At 32.4% G+C, this 16,155-nt stretch overlaps 1 protein-coding gene across 4 annotated transcripts; it reads left to right on the top strand.

Annotated features, from left to right (window-relative positions):
• Nucleotides 1-9,028: 9,028 nt before the first annotated feature.
• LOC132304004 (uncharacterized) lies at nt 9,029-15,252 on the top strand. Of its 4 annotated transcripts, XM_059801485.1 has the most exons (5): nt 9,029-9,407; nt 12,147-12,239; nt 12,339-12,473; nt 14,487-14,532; nt 14,635-15,252. In XM_059801485.1, exons 2-5 carry the CDS (start codon nt 12,210-12,212, stop codon nt 14,676-14,678), a joined length of 255 nt encoding a protein of 84 aa, XP_059657468.1. In that variant the 5' UTR covers nt 9,029-9,407; nt 12,147-12,209; the 3' UTR covers nt 14,679-15,252. The 4 variants fall into 4 exon arrangements, 2 of the variants coding, with proteins under 2 accessions (XP_059657468.1, XP_059657467.1); XR_009481472.1 differs by lacking the exons at nt 12,147-12,239; nt 14,487-14,532 and adding an exon at nt 9,870-9,927 and having other exon boundaries at nt 9,035-9,407; XM_059801484.1 differs by lacking the exon at nt 14,487-14,532 and having other exon boundaries at nt 9,225-9,407.
• Nucleotides 15,253-16,155: the final 903 nt, after the last annotated feature.

A 16,155-nucleotide genomic window follows, 5' to 3' on the forward strand; every position in this document is an offset into this window, starting at 1 on the left:
GTGAAACCCGACCGACCCACCCAAAATATAGATGTTTTAAAAATTAATTTTTCTTAAAAACTTTGATATTTACAAACATAGAAAAGGAAAATGTAATTTACATATTTGAAAAAAAAAAATAATAATTAAAAATTTTGACCCGTGAAACCCGACCAACCCGTCCAAAATATTGATATTTTAAAAATAAAATTTTCTTAAACACTTTGATATTTACAAAAATGGAAAAGGAAAATGTAATTACATATTTGAAAAAAAAAAAAAAAAAAATTGACCCATGAAACCTGCCCAACCCGCCAAAAATATTGATGTTTTAAAAATAAAATTTTCTTTAAAACTCTGATATTTACAAACATGGAAAAGGAAAATGTAATTTGCATATTTGGGAAAAAAAAAATTAAAAAAATGACCAGTGAAACCCGACCGACCCGCCCAAAATATTGATGTTTTAAAAATAAAATTTTCTTAAAAACTTTGATATTTACAACCATGGAAAAGGAAAATGTAATTTGCATATTTGAAAAAAAAAAAAAATTTGACTCGTGAAACCCGACCGACTCGCCTAAAATATTGATGTTTAAAAAATAAAAATTTTGATGTTTACAACTTTGGAAAATAAAAATGTAATTTGTATATTTGTAATAATAATAATAAAAAAAAAAGACCCGTGAAACCCGACAGAACCGCCCAAAATATTGATATTTTAAAAATAAAATTTTCTTAAAAATTTTGTTGTTTACAAACATGGAAAAGGAAAATGTAATTTGCATAATTAAAAAAAAAAAAAAAAATTGACCCATGAAACCCGACCGACCCGCCCAAAATATTGATGTTTAAAAAATAAAAATTTTGATGTTTACAACCTTGGAAAATAAAAATGTAATTTGTATATTTGTAATAATAATAATAAAAGACCCGTGAAACCCGACAGACCCGCCCAAAATATTGATATTTTAAAAATAAAATTTTCTTAAAAATTTTGATGTTTACAAACATGGAAAAGGAAAATGTAATTTGCATAATTAAAAAAAAAAAAAAAAATTGACCTATGAAACCCGATCGACCCGCCCAAAATATTGATGTTTAAAAAATATAAATTTCTTTAAAATTTTGATGTTTATAAACTTAGAAAAGGAAAATGTAATTTGTATATTTGTAAAAAAAAAAAATTGACCTGTGAAACCCGACCGACCTGCCCAAAATTTTGATATTTACAAATATGGAAAAAGAAAATGTAATTGGTATATTAGGGGGATAAAAAATGAAAAAAAAAAAAAAATTGACCCTTGAAACTAGCCCAAAAAATGAGGCTGGCCCAATCCAACTCGATTTCGAATTGAGGTTGGGTTGGGATTGGGTTGGGTTGGGCCAGCCCAACTTGCAACCCTAATGAGTGAATTTTAGGGAGAGAATGAATTAGTGCAATATAAAATAAATGTGTGTTAATGTGTCTATTATATACGGGGTGAAATATGGGTTGAATATTGGCTCTCAAATTAAATGGTTAAAAATTACTCAACTCATTTTTGACTCATCTTAAATATGGTTCACCCAAAACCATTAAATAGCTGGTGGATATGGGCAGGTTGATAGTTTCTGATCCATTTTATCACCCCTTGTTAACATTGAGCACTCTAAAGTTATTATTATTATTATTATTATTATATATTTTTTTCAGGGTAATTGGATTATGCTAAGTGTTTTTGGCTGAAACATTATCATGTACTGTTCATCAGAGTAACAACTACATGAAAGATTGGCTCGGTCGGCGGCCTGATGAAAGTCTTGTTTCTGTTCTATCTCTTTTGGGAATTAGAGAAGCTGCACGCACTTGTGTACTCTCAAAAAGATGGGAACATGTGTGGTCATACAACAGGGTTCTAAATTTTGATGCTTTACAAACAAATTTGCATCTTGAATCCAATCGAAAGGAACTGGAAGTAGAAAGATCTAGGTACATAAATTGGGTGAACAAAGTCATAGAGTCGCATCTTGGTTCAACCATAGATGAGTTTAGAGTTTCTTTTTGTTTGAATAACTCTTCTAGTTGTGACATTGATAGATGGATTGAGTTTGCAATAGCAAAGAGAGTTCAAAGGCTTTAAGGTGGACTTGAACCATGTTTTGTTTTTGGAAATGCTTAGCATATACTTTTACAAACTGGAGTTATATTCACATCAAAACTCCTGCGGGTTTGTCCAGCATTATGTCACAGGCTTAGAGTTTCAGCACCACTCTAGCTACTCTAGTGCGGGACCAAGACGTTACTTCTACTTTCGCAAGTATTTGGTCAGCCTAACTCCCGTGCCCACTTTAGCCAATGCAATCCCCTCGTGCGCTTACTAGTGTTGTAGTGGCCCTCGCCCTTTCCTCACTTGGCTTGCACACTCACATACACTAAGGTACTTAAGTTGGTAAGGAAAAAACACTTCCATTACTTCAAAGAATACTTTGTACAAGGTTAGTTCTCAAACTCTCTACAAGGCTCTCAAGACTCACTCTAGGACTTGTTGGCTACAAAATGAAGTCATTCTCCTATTTAAAGGCATCCCCATCCCTAATAGACGGCTAAGATGCATTCTAACTGACAGTGGAGATCAATTTTCTAGAATTTTCTCCCACCTTTTTCATACTTCCATACATATCTACAAGTATCTACAACATTCTAGAACTCTCCATACTGCTCCACACAATTTTGGAGAACTCTAGAACCTTCCACACACTTCTACACATTTCTACACATATCTAGATCTTCCACACAACTCCAGACAATTATGGAAGACTCTAGAAACTCTTCTCACCATACAGTTGCCATGCAGCTTCCTACTCAGCGTCTGCGTGTCGCCTACGTGGCGTAACCTCCATAGGCGGGGCGTGACATTCTCCCCCACCCATTTCTGTGATGCCCTCGTCACGGTTTCTTCAACTGACCCAGCCTCTCGCAGGTCATCAGCACTTGCGCATATGTCCTTGGCCCAAACGTACGCGCGCCCTTCGGGAGATGTGAGGTTCTCACGAGCTCCATCGTGTTGACTGCCACCTCTTAACTCTCCTTCCTGCCCACAAGCAGCACTATGCATGCGTCCTTGTTTTCCTCGCCTCTAAGTATCATCAGTGCACCAAGGCACGATAGTGGCGCGACGTTGTTCCTGTCCATGAACTCCAACCCCAGTACCATGTCATGGTCATCCATCTTCACAACCTGGAAGTAGGCCTTACCCTTCCACCCTTACATGCATAGCTCTACCTCTTTGCACACTCTATTCATGCGTGCCTCTACGGAGTTGACGGCCTTGACCCAGCCATTCGTCTTGCGCATCTCTAAGCCAAGTTGTTGCGCTTCCTTCGGGGTAATGAAGTTGTGTGTGGCGCCCTTGTCCTCCAACGCTTGCACGGCTTTGCCACCAACCTGTGCATCCACATAGCGCACCCCAGCTACCTTCTTCGCCTTGCCCTTCTTCTTGGTGTCATGTACCATGCTACTCAGTATCTACATAGCCCCCATGCACCTGTCTTTGTCACTGCCCGCATCGTTCATCTTACCCTTGCCCTTATCCTTCACAAAGGCCCTCATGGTCTTCTTATTGGGGCAGTGTCGCAATATGTCCTGCCATTCGCACAAGTAACACTTCGGCTCCCACTTGCCCTTGTCGTGGTGTTCCCCTTTGCCACTGGCCTTGGACCTCTCTCCATGGTCCCTGCCTTTGTCATGGCGTAGGCGTCTCTCCTCATCGATGTGCTCATCATCGCTGGACTTGGGCGAGCCCCCTTTCTTGGAGCGCCGGTCTCCCCTACCTTTGTTGTGGTCCCTCCTGGGAAACGTGGCCCTCTTGTCATCACACCTAAAGTCTTTAAGGCGATCCACTACAGCCATTACGGATGCTAAGTCTCTAGCCTTCACGGGCGGATCCAGCGTAAAACTGGGCTGGGCTCGGCTCCAGCCCACCCAAAAAAAAAAAAAAAAAAATTTATTATTATTGGTATTTTTACCCCAGCCCAAAAAAAATAATTATTTTTAATATTAGCTCACCCAAATAAGCCCAAGTCAACTAAGCCACAATACTAAAATAAAGGCCCAAGCCTAACAAGCCCTATTATTAGGATATAAAGTAAAACATATTTTAAGATAAAATTGTTACAGGGGTAGTTCTGAAATTATATATATAGCATAAATTCATAATTTCAACACTTTCATATCATCATGAAAAATAAACAAAGCTCCTGTGTTTATCTAGAAAGTATTCAACAAACAAACAAAAAAATCTATGGCATTATAAACTACGAAAATTTGATGATTTTGATCTCTAGTAGACAAGTAGTATTAGTATAAAAGAAAACATCTAAATCCAATAATTCACAAATCAAAGGTTGCTAACTTACTACAATTTAGATAAAACAAATATAGATGGGTAAGTGTTAGAATTTCAAATTAATTTATAAAATAAAACCACAAACCAAAATTACAATAATTCAATATTTAAAACCAACAAAGTTTATAAAATAAAACCACAAACAAAAATTACAATAATTAAATCTTTAAAACAAAAAAAAAAAAAAAAACAAAACAAATATGAAAAGTGTTAAAACATAGCACGATAAGAGATGAATTACCTTGTTTAAAAAATTGACTTGGAGTCTATTATCAACGAATTTGAGTCTTTAAAGATTCGTCGACCACAACTTAAATAGATATTTTGTAATATTTGAATTCAAATATTTATCTAGATTATATTATAAAAAAAATTTGCTTAAGAAATTGTGTTATTAAATTTATGTTTAATTTTAGCCCAGCCTACTGCCAATTTTCTGGATCTGCCCTTGCTAGCCTCCCTCCTCCTAAGCTCCGTGGCCACCCAAGACTACAGCCCATCTATGAACAAGCACACGTGTTGCCTAAATAATATTTACATGCAGCAAAAAAGAGTCCTAAATAATATGGACAATTGAGAATAGTAGTTAATATTTCCAGAGTTTATCTATACCAATAGTATAAGACAATTTAAGGATTTGTATGATGATTGTGTAATTAGAGGGATATTATTGATTGTTGAGTCCTACATTTATTAAATGATACGATCAAAGGGATTACTTTTATTCAAGATTTTATGTGTACTACCTGAGTAGGCAGAATAATTGTATTAATAGTAAACTCGCATATTAGAGTTCGGAAGTTTAAAAGTGAGTCTTTACCCAAATTGTCTCCCATAGAGGGAGTAATGTTGATTGGAAAGGAAAGGATGTTATCACCTCACTCTATAAATATTTATGTTTTATTTCTAGGCAATAGCCTATAGTTAAAGATATAAATATATATTTTGCACCATGTGTAGAAAAAAAGAGTTTTCATGTATTTTGTTGTAAGAAAATACAGCAATGGGGATAATTACCAACGCATATAAATTGATGAGATTAGGTTGCAAAAAAATGCACGGATTAGCTTAGCATATTCTTAATAAATTATGAGATATGTCTGCTAATTATTGGTTAGTATGGATGGGTTATTTTCCATACGGAAAAAGGAAAAATGGAAAGTGAAATAAATAATTAAAGTTTTCATTTTATGAATTCATGAATTCCGAGGACGGAATTCCTTTTGTTAGGGGGGAAGAATGTAATACACTTATATTTTAAAGAATTATTTAATTAAATTAATTGCCTTTAAATAAATTTAATGGATTTATTTATTTTAAAATAATTATTTGTTTATTTGTTTATTTGATTTATTGGTATGATGAAGTGCTTGATTGTTGATTGATTTGTTGACGTGTTGATTTTTATTTGTATGGTATGACTTAGTTGTTAATTTTTATTTGATTATGTGCTACATGTATTTAGTTGTTTTAATATTAAGTGTTTATTTATTTAATTATTTGTTTAAATTTAATGGATTGGGCTTGGATTATTTGGACCAAATGATTTAGGTCTTGGGTTGGAAAAAGGAAGCCTTAAAGGATTTGGCATGGTTTAAAGGCCCATAAATTTATGCATGAGTATATATATATTTATTATGCATATTAAATGGATTATTATATATATATATAGAGAATAATATATTTATAGTAAGTATATATGTATAGGACTTTATGCATATATATGGTAAGTATAGTTAAAAAAGATTTATAAATATATATTACAAAATATATATATATATATATATATATATATATATATATATATATATGTTTTATGTATATTAATATAGTTGGAGTCTTACATGGAGGAGGATTTGAATTGGCAATATATATTATTTTTATTTTTTATTGTGTGAGAATATTTATATATATAATAATAATTATATATATATAATAAAATATATTTGTATATATTTTATTTAAGATTATTATTATTTTTATTTGGGTAGTCATTTTAGGAATAGGATTAGGGTATTAATGTGTATAAATATACACATAAGATTATATTGTTATAAGGTTTTTCACGTTAGAAAAAAATAAGAGAAGCAGATAAAAAGAAGAAGGGAAGGCTGACAACGAGAAGGCTGGATCAGAGAAAGAGGACGTCGGATTTGGAAGAGACAACCAAGGTTGAAGCATCGGTTTCGTTTCGAAACTTTCAGGTAAGTTCTTTTCTAATTGTTCTCTTAGAACCCATAAGTTTATCACCTTAGATATCAAAATCTATAGATTAAATTGGCATGTTAATTACCTAGATATAGGATAAATGCATGTAAAGAAATTGATTAGAAGAAAAAGAAGAATCATTCTTTAACTAGGAAACTTTCTCTAATTCCTGTTTTAGTATTATGTCTGTATCTCTTTCCTTGAGTGCCAAAACGGCTCAAATCCCACGTGATTGAACGAAAATGGGTTGGAAGTCAGTACGAATTTTGTATATATATATATATATATATATATATATATATATATATATCTTATCCCATAATTGTTTTAACCAATTTGGATAATTTGTATTGGTTAAGCCCAAATAATTCTTAATATTTATTTAACGTGTAACGTGTTATTTGGACATTTCTAAATTGTGTAACCTACGTGTTATACTGCCACACATAAATAAATAAATATAACCTAATCACTACAAGAAATTAGGCTATTAGGAATAGTCATTTAGTGACGCACTAAAAAACTGTCCCTAAAGATCTTATTATTAGGGACGGGCAAATTTTATTATCCCTAATACCAGCCTTTAGGTTATGTTTGGTAGGGTGGGTTCGAAGGGAGAGGATAACATTAGTTATGAGGGAAAGGGAAGGGAAGGGAAGAGAAGGATAATTTTAGTCTCCTATCGTGTTTGGTTGATTATTGAATGGAAAAGAAAGGGAAGGATAATAATCATGTTTGGGGAAAGAAAGGGAAGGATAGAAAGGAGAATTATTTTAATAAATTTACTATTATGCTCTTTTATATTTTAAAATATAAATTTATATATATATATATATATATATATATTTGTCTCCTTTATAAAGGACATGGAACGGCCACCAGAAAATGAATTTTTTTTTAGGGCAAATCATTTCAGCCTCCATCTCTATTCTCGTTCTCAACTTTGAACTTACCCTTTCTTTCTCTCTCTAACTGCAAATACAAGAATCAGAAGTTCAAAATATATTTTAGTTTATATATTTGTCTGCAAGAATCAAAACTTTAAAACCCATATCGGCATCATTTTAGATTGTTCAAAATATTAAAACCCAATTCCAGATTGTTCAAAAAATCAAAACCTATATCGATCTTTCAGTTTCCATCGGCTGTTGTTCCAATTCGGGTTCGCCGTTCGCAAGCTTCAGCCGCTGGCCCTCTTTCTCTCAACTCTCAAGCTTGCCCTCCTCTCTCTGCAACTCCTAAATCAACTAATCAAGGTTTGTAATTCTTGTTTTGCAAACTAGATTCACATGTAATCAAGGGGAAAATTGGCATCTGAAATCACACACCAAGGCTCTCCTTCCCTTTCCCTTCATTTCCTCCCATTTTTGGGAGGTTAAGAAATTTATTGTTGAAGCCTTGTGTTAACCCTCCAAACCCTTCCCTTTCCTTCCTTTCCCTTCCAACAATTTTTGCCAAACACAAATTTTTAATCCCCCTCCATCACCTTCCTTTCCCTTTCCTCCCTTTGCCATTGCACCAAACTGACCCTTAGGCTATGTTTGGTACAGTAGGTTTGAAGGGGAATGATAACATTAGTTATGAGGGAAAGGGAAAGGAATGGAAGGATAATTTTAACCCCCAATCGTATTTAGTTGATTAATGAAGGAAAAGAAAGGGAAGTATAATAATCATGTTTGGGAAAAAAAAGGAAAGAGAGAAAATTTACTATTATACCCTTTTCCATTTTAAAAGATATATATATCTATATATCTAGACCAAAAAAAAAAAAGTAAAATAGACCAAAAAAAAAAAAAGAAGTAAAATAGCCTCTGTAAGCCACGTATATGGATGATGGGCCACAAGATTTAGGGCAATATCATTGCAGCCTCCCCAATCTCTCTGCCTCTATCTCTATTCTCGTTCTCAACTCTGAACTTGCCCTCTCTCTGTTTCTCTGTGCACTACAGCCGCTGTCTATCAAGAATCAAAAGTTCAAAACCCAAATATTTCAATTTGTCTATTAAGAATCAAAAGTTCAAAACACATATCGGCATATCATTTCAGATTGTTCAAAAAATCAAAACCCATATCTTTCAGTTTCCATTGCCCGCTGTTTCAGTTCGGGTTCGCCATTCGCAAGCTTCAGCTGCTGGCCGCCGTCTCTCATTCTCTCTACAACTGCTAACTTGTATGCATATTGTTTTTTGCATACGAGAAGAGGGTAAAATTGGCATCACAAATATTACATCAGCCATTGCCTTCCATTTTCTTCCATTTCTACCCATTTTTGGGAGGATAAGCAAATCACTGTACAAAGCTATACATAACCCTCCAAACCCTTCCCTCTCCTTTTTTTTTCCTTTCACCCATTTTACCCAAACACAATTTTTGAATCACCCTCCATCACCTTCCTTTCCCTTTCCCCCCCATTTTCACTCTACCCAACTGAGCCTTAGGGACAGTCAATCTGATATGTCACCAATACCGTCCCCAATTCCACCAAAAAAGTAGTGGCAAGTTTTAGCCTCTTTTTTTTTTTTTTTTTTTTGGCGCTATAGTATGCGTAAAAATGAAATATATAAAATTATTTTATTTTACAAAATTGGGAAGAGTAATCAAACTACGTCGTTTTTGCCTAAAAAAATTAGTAAATATCATTTGCAAACCTCGATCTTCAATTCTTGTCAAAAGTTGCAGAGCTCTTCCACTGTCACGAAATATTAAGACATATATCATTTACAAACCTCTTCAGTTCTTCTTAAACATTCTTTGGGCTTGATTTTCACCGAATTCAATAGCTCGTTCAAAGCGTCTTCAATCTTCACCGAATCAGAAGACGATGATCTTGAGGTACTACGTTTTTATTTTTGCAAAATTTTAGGGATTATTCAAGTTTGAGCCTCTTTCTTCAATTTTCAGAGAACCTCCATGTTCAATTTGGCGTTCATATAACCCACTTCGGTTTCATGATCCTCACCCTAGTTTTATTTTTATTTTTATTTTTATGTAAATACATGTTTTAGGGTTTTGAAATTGCAAAAGGCCTAACAGTTGAAGGGGTAAATTACAAATCTAGAAAAAGCTTTTCGTTTTAGTTTGAATTGCTGTTGGAAATCATACAGGTTGTTTGAACTTTCTAACTTTATTAATTTATCCCTTATATACATATAAATATACATGTATGTGTATCCTTTATATATATATATATATGTATATGCAATTCATTCATTAGGTCACGAACACATAAAAAAATTGTGTACTATTTTCATTCTTATTATGTTGTTTCTTTACTCATTCATTATTATACAATAGATTTAATCACTCAACATTCTGCTTCTAGTTTTACTGGCAGTTATCTACTTGTCGTGAGGTATGTTTCACTCTCTTCTTCATATCTCAATTGACTAGCTTAGATTGCTTCTCTATACTATTTATTTATTTGAGGTTGATTTAGGTATCAATTTTGTAGACTTTCTATCTAATATTTGATCTGCACTTTTTTATTTATTTTTATTTTTAACCACTTTTTGGTTGGTGCAATCCCATAGTAGCACTTTATAAAAATAATGCCAAAAATTATGTCACAATATAGTTTTGTCCCTTCCAGTTCCAGCACCCCTGATTAATGGAGACTATATTAGGTAATGGCCTCTTTATTTATACACACACATATATAGAAAAAAGCTTTATCTAACTTCAAAAAGGAATGACCAAGACTACTGCGTCTCGAATGACCCATAATGATTTAGTGGAAATCATAGATGGCAGGGATCAATCACAATAGAGGACAACATGTTTGTACATGAAATTTTGGAGGATAGTGTTAAACAACAACTGTTCAGAGTTTGATAGCATATCAAAATCACTTGGATGATGAGGGAGAACACTGAAATGAACTAATCATAGTAATGACAAACAATATATGTGAGCATGAAAATAACTTTTAGATCACAGATATCATACTACTAAAATTTATCTCACATTATAAGACAGGAATTATATTCCAAGACAATTTGAAACAAAGATCAAGTCAAGGACAAAAATTTTCCAGGAGCAGCTAATTTTTTGAGAATTTTACAGAGAAAAACAAGAGAAACTATTTACTTGGGAGATCTTATGATCTAGGGAAAGGAAATGAGAAACTGTTGTAGAATAACATCTTTTTACAATAAGTCTGTTGTCATAGAATAAAAACATATTCTCTTCTTGTAGGTCAATTGGTATAATTTCTATTCAAGTATAATAGAGTTTGTAGTGAAGTAGAAAGAGAACAAAACATGTATTCACCTTATTTCCAAGTTGAATCATAGAATAGTTGCAAGAGAGTCAATATAGGAAATCACAATTCATGTAAGTGGGATGTAAGGAATAAGGATACTTTCTTTCTTTTTCTTTTTTTTTTTTTTAAGTAAAGGAATAAGGATACTTTTATGAATAAAGTTTTTTTATGAGGGTGTTATCTACTTTTAAGAAAATGTAAAATATATTAGGACTAAACCAAGAACATCCTGCTTTTATATATTAGATTTCTTTATTTGATGAGTATCAATTTCCTCTAAAGCAAAGGACAGAAAATGATGGGAAGGTCTCAACTAAACCAGCAAATAGCTACTGCTGAAATGAACCCTTGTAGTGACCATCCCTTTTGCAGACCATTTGGTCATCCGTTAAAAGTTTTTAATTTCTTCTATTTTTATTTTTTTTTTTTTCCATTGGACTTTCTTTTACTAAATCTATAATGATATACAATAGATTTGGAATTCTTAGGTTTTCCACTTTTATCATCTAAAGGTGCATGTTAAATAATCAATGATATTGTCGTTGCAACGTGTAATGAATTTTCTTGTTCTATTGAGAGATGTTTAGCAATTTTTTTTTCCGTATATAATTTTTTTCTACATTATTGCTGCTATGTCATTACTTCACAATATTCCATCTGAGTTTAAATTAGTTTAAGAATAACAACCTATAATTGAGAGTTCTCTGGCAGATGGACATTAATAAATGAAGGTAGATGGACATTAGCGATAGTTGACCCATGACAGTCAATGAACAAATACTCAAATTAAAACATGTTTCTTTGTTTATTAACAAATTCATTTTAAAAACCGGTATTCGATACTTCTCACATCGATCACATAACAAATACTTCTCGCATACTTCAATACACATTTTTAACTAGTTTTAAACATTAAAATGTAGATTTTCCCAAAATAATATCATAGTATAATTGTTAAGAAAAGTTTAAAATTTATTTTTAAAAAGCCATTGAAATATATATTTAGTACAAAATGTATCACATATCATGCAAGATGACTCTTAACTCTTATTTTGTTTCCTAATCATTAAATCTTATTTTGTTTGTTAATCGCTTGAATTTTTTTTTTTTTTTTTTTATAAAAAAAGTAGTGTATTTCTCTTGTAATTATGTTGCTGGAATTTCTGTTTGGTTGAAGCTTGTCGGTGCTTGTGAATCTCAATTGTTGACAATTATTAGGAAAAAATTATATATATATATATATTTTGTAGGGTTCAATTATATATATTTTGGGTTTCCTAACTTGTAATATTGTTTGAATTACTACCTAGGAAATAAGTGAAAAAAACAAAGAAAACCATTCCAAAAATGAGTTTCCACATTATTTTGGATCGATGTCCTTCGTTAGACATTACGATACTTATGTACGTAATATATGAAACAATAATTATAAATTTTTTATTTTATATCCTACGTTCTAAATCATATATTTGTCTAATGGTCATTATTACTTTATACTGCAGGTCAAACTCAAAGAAAGGCAGAGCCAAGAAGATGAGGATGGTGAAAGGGATGAGGATCCTGCTATTCGCTTGTACAAGGATACACATTTTAAGGAACAAGGTGGATTGGCACACGAGAAAGCTAAGAGGAATTTTGTAAGTTAACTATAAGCTAGCATGTTGGATTATGAAATTTGGATCTCATAATGTTTTTGCGGTTTATAGGGGGTCACATGCCTTTAAGTGACCATTTTTGCGGTTTATAGGGGGTCGGTCACATGCCTTTAAGTGACCATTCTTGATTTTTTGTGCACAAATGGAGGTGGGGAATTGTTGCGGATGAAGTGTGGTTTTCATTCATTGCATTTCATGTTTAAAAACTAAAAATATATAATGGGAATAATTTTTTGAAATTATTTGTGCACAACGGCCATGTGACAAAGAGGGTTCACATTGAAAGAAGTTTAAAGTTGTGTTAATGTGATAAGGGAGATCATAAAAGAGAGCCTGAAAATTAAACTATGACTATACAGAAAATTTCCCAAAAATAAGCTATCACAAAATTTTTAGCAGAAGCCATCTATAAATGTCTAAAGAGCTTGTAACAAAGTTTAACCATCATTCATCAAGTATCAAAATAACTGGACAATAATGCAAAACAAATTTAAGTCCTGAAAACAGAAGACAAATATGAAAAATATGTTTACGGAAAGGCCCGGAGGAAAAGGATTCTTAATTCTTAATGACATATATTCTTTTGGCTCCTATTTTGCAATCTATGAAAATCAAAGTAGAGATGTGGAGAAAAAAGAAAAAAAAGTTGCTCATAATCTGATTATATGTGTGTAAAAGAGTATGAATTTGATTTTTAAAATGTTCAAACTGCTCTGAAGCTACTCAACAAATTTTAAATACTAATATCATTTCCTACTTTGGTTTTATAAAAAATAAAAATTATTAATTTAAAATGTCCAAACACTTGTGCAATGACAGTCACTTAAATGATGGCCTTGATGTTGATGGTGCCTTCATCCTATCTAGGGTTTTATTTTGTCTTTACTTTTTGTTTATGTATATTAGAATAATGCCACAATTTGGATGGCAGTTGTAATGGCCATCTTTTAAACTAGGAGTACTGTATTTTGAACATAAAAAAATAGTGCCAACACCTCGTTAGTCCAAGCTCCTAAAAAAATATATAAAAAATAAATAAATGGAAAATTATTCTAAATCTCATTTTTGAAGGTTGGAGAAATACCAAATTCAGGCCCTTTTTATGTTTCTATTATATTTATCATTCTGTTTATAAAATTAGTAAAACCTAGTTGGGCATGTAATAAGAGTATTTGTATTTGTGAGAAGACACTTATCTCTTAGATATTTTATAAATTTAATTAATCAAATTGTGATCCATATTCTTTACATTGGTACTGTCTAATTATAAATGAACTACAATTCTTTTTGTGATTGGCTGATAGCCCTCTCACATTCTAAATGAGTTTTGAGATGTATTGTCGCTTGAATTTGAATAGTATGTAGCAGTGCTCACAAAATATTCTTTGTATTCTCAAGAATTGTCATTTTTTAATTGAAAAGAACTTACTAACAATCAATAAAACTATCAAGTAGTCTAGCAGAAACTGCACTTTAGCTGGTTGTACAAAAGTGTCAACTGACAACAGCACATTACAGCAAATTTTTATATCTACTTTCCGTTACTTCAAATTCGTCAACAAGTTTCTCTATGAACATGTCAAATCAAGAGGCAATTAAATTGGGTAAAACAAAAACAGAAACATGTAAACTGTCATTTGCATACATAGTAGCATACAAGAAAAAACATTTAATGATCTGCGTACCCATCCTCACATGCTCTAGGAATTTCTAAAAGTAATAAGAGTATTTGTATTTGTGAGAAATCCTAAAGTTGAAAGAAGAAGCTGTGCTACCCTTTTTGTTGTGCAAGTGAGATATTTTATAAATTTAAAGGTCTGGTTTGTATTATGAATTTCTTTGAGAGATGAGAATGATGAAATGTTGAGAAAAACACATTTTTGTTTCTAGTTTCTAATATCAGATCTTGAATGTGTAAAGTATTCAAAATGTCTCTAGATTGCTTTCAATTAAAAAGTGCTTACAATTAATATGAGTTGTCATTTGTCATTGCAGTGTGGCCAAACTCATCCTTCCATTTTGAAAATAAGCATTTCAATAAGTAATTTTTTTTCTCTCTATTGAGATTAATATTCTAGCTTGCACATGATTTATTCTTATGCCATATTCTTTCAATTTGATAGCGCAATTAAATATTTTGCAGGATGCAATGAAAGAAAAGGTTGCACAAAATTCTCAAAATTCTGATGATACGAGTCCAATCATAAATGATGTTAAGATAATGCAAAACCAACTAGGCATAAGGAAGGGATATTGTCGTGGATTCGGACATGGTTTCGTAGCTCCAAAGCGTCAACGTGCCTCCTCATCATGTGACGAGGCTTCTAGGAAAAGGGCCGAAATTGATGAGGAAAGAAATATACAATTGGTAAAAAAGATGGATAAATTTGAGAAGATGCATAAGCAATACCAGCAATAGTTGCCACCATGGTTCCTCCAATATCAATAGCAGCAACAGTAACCGTCACTATGGTTCCACCAACAATATTCTCCATCAGATTCCCACCCGCAACAGCAGCAGCAACTGCCACCAATAAGATGGCAATATCAGCAGCCGTCACCAAGCACCACCACAACCACCAACAGAATGACTAATGTGATAAAGAGAGAAATTTTTTTGGTACACAAATTTTGGAGCCTTCTGATGATCAATTAGTTGATTACTAATTTTTTTTTTTTTTTTGGGTTGTATTTTGATGACTTTGTGGATTTATTTTGTTTCATGGCTAGTAATATATTTTTGAATGTTATTCTGAATCTATTTTGTTTATGTTTTGCATGTATCCGGAATCGTTAAACCCACAAATCAAGCATTAAAAAAAAAAATAGTAATAATATATTAGGGACAGTCTATCCGTCCCTAATTCAATAATTATAATTAAAAAAATAATGTATTAGGGACAGTCCATGCATCCCTAATAAAATAATTATAATTAAAAAATAATGTATTAGAGACAATTTAATGTCTCTAATACTATACATATTGGGGACAGTCCTCAAAACTATCCCATTCATACCTTATTAGTGACACCTCCCTAATAATTTTAGGGACAGTGTTATTTGGGACAATACGTATGGTCCCTAAATTATTTGAGCGTCCCTAAAGATCTTTTGGTACGCTACTTTTAGTGACGCACCAGTTTGACCTTTAGGGACGGTTTCAGAGCTTTTAGGGACAGTCTCGACTGTCCCTAAAACCCTAATTTCTTGTAGTGTCAACTAATAAGTTGTTCATTAATATTTATTATGTTTATATATATGGTGGTGGTGTTGATGAAATCATAATAGGTTGTTTATTTAAATTAATTATATGCTTATAACTTGCATGGAGTGCCTATGTATAATTTATTTCATAATTAATTGTAAAGTTTGGTATATGGTTAAATTGGAGGCATGGATGAGTTGTTAAATGCATAAATAAATTGTCTTATTAATTGTATGAATAAAATACATACATGGGAAACATGGATGAATTGCTAATTAATAGTATTGATAAAAAACATACTTTTGGAAGCATGAATGAGTTGCCAAGACATAAACAGATTGTCATTTAATAGGCATAGTTGATTTGCCAAAGTATAAATGTAATACTAGTGTAGGCATGATTGAGTTGCTATCGTATAAATAAACGTATTTCTAGAGACATGGTTGATTTGCCAAAACA

This window comes from Cornus florida, unplaced genomic scaffold (assembly GCF_030987335.1).
Source record: "Cornus florida cultivar Cherokee Brave unplaced genomic scaffold, ASM3098733v1 CherokeeBrave_3.0.0_Hap2_Chr04, whole genome shotgun sequence".
NCBI classification, from domain to species: Eukaryota; Viridiplantae; Streptophyta; class Magnoliopsida; order Cornales; family Cornaceae; genus Cornus; species Cornus florida.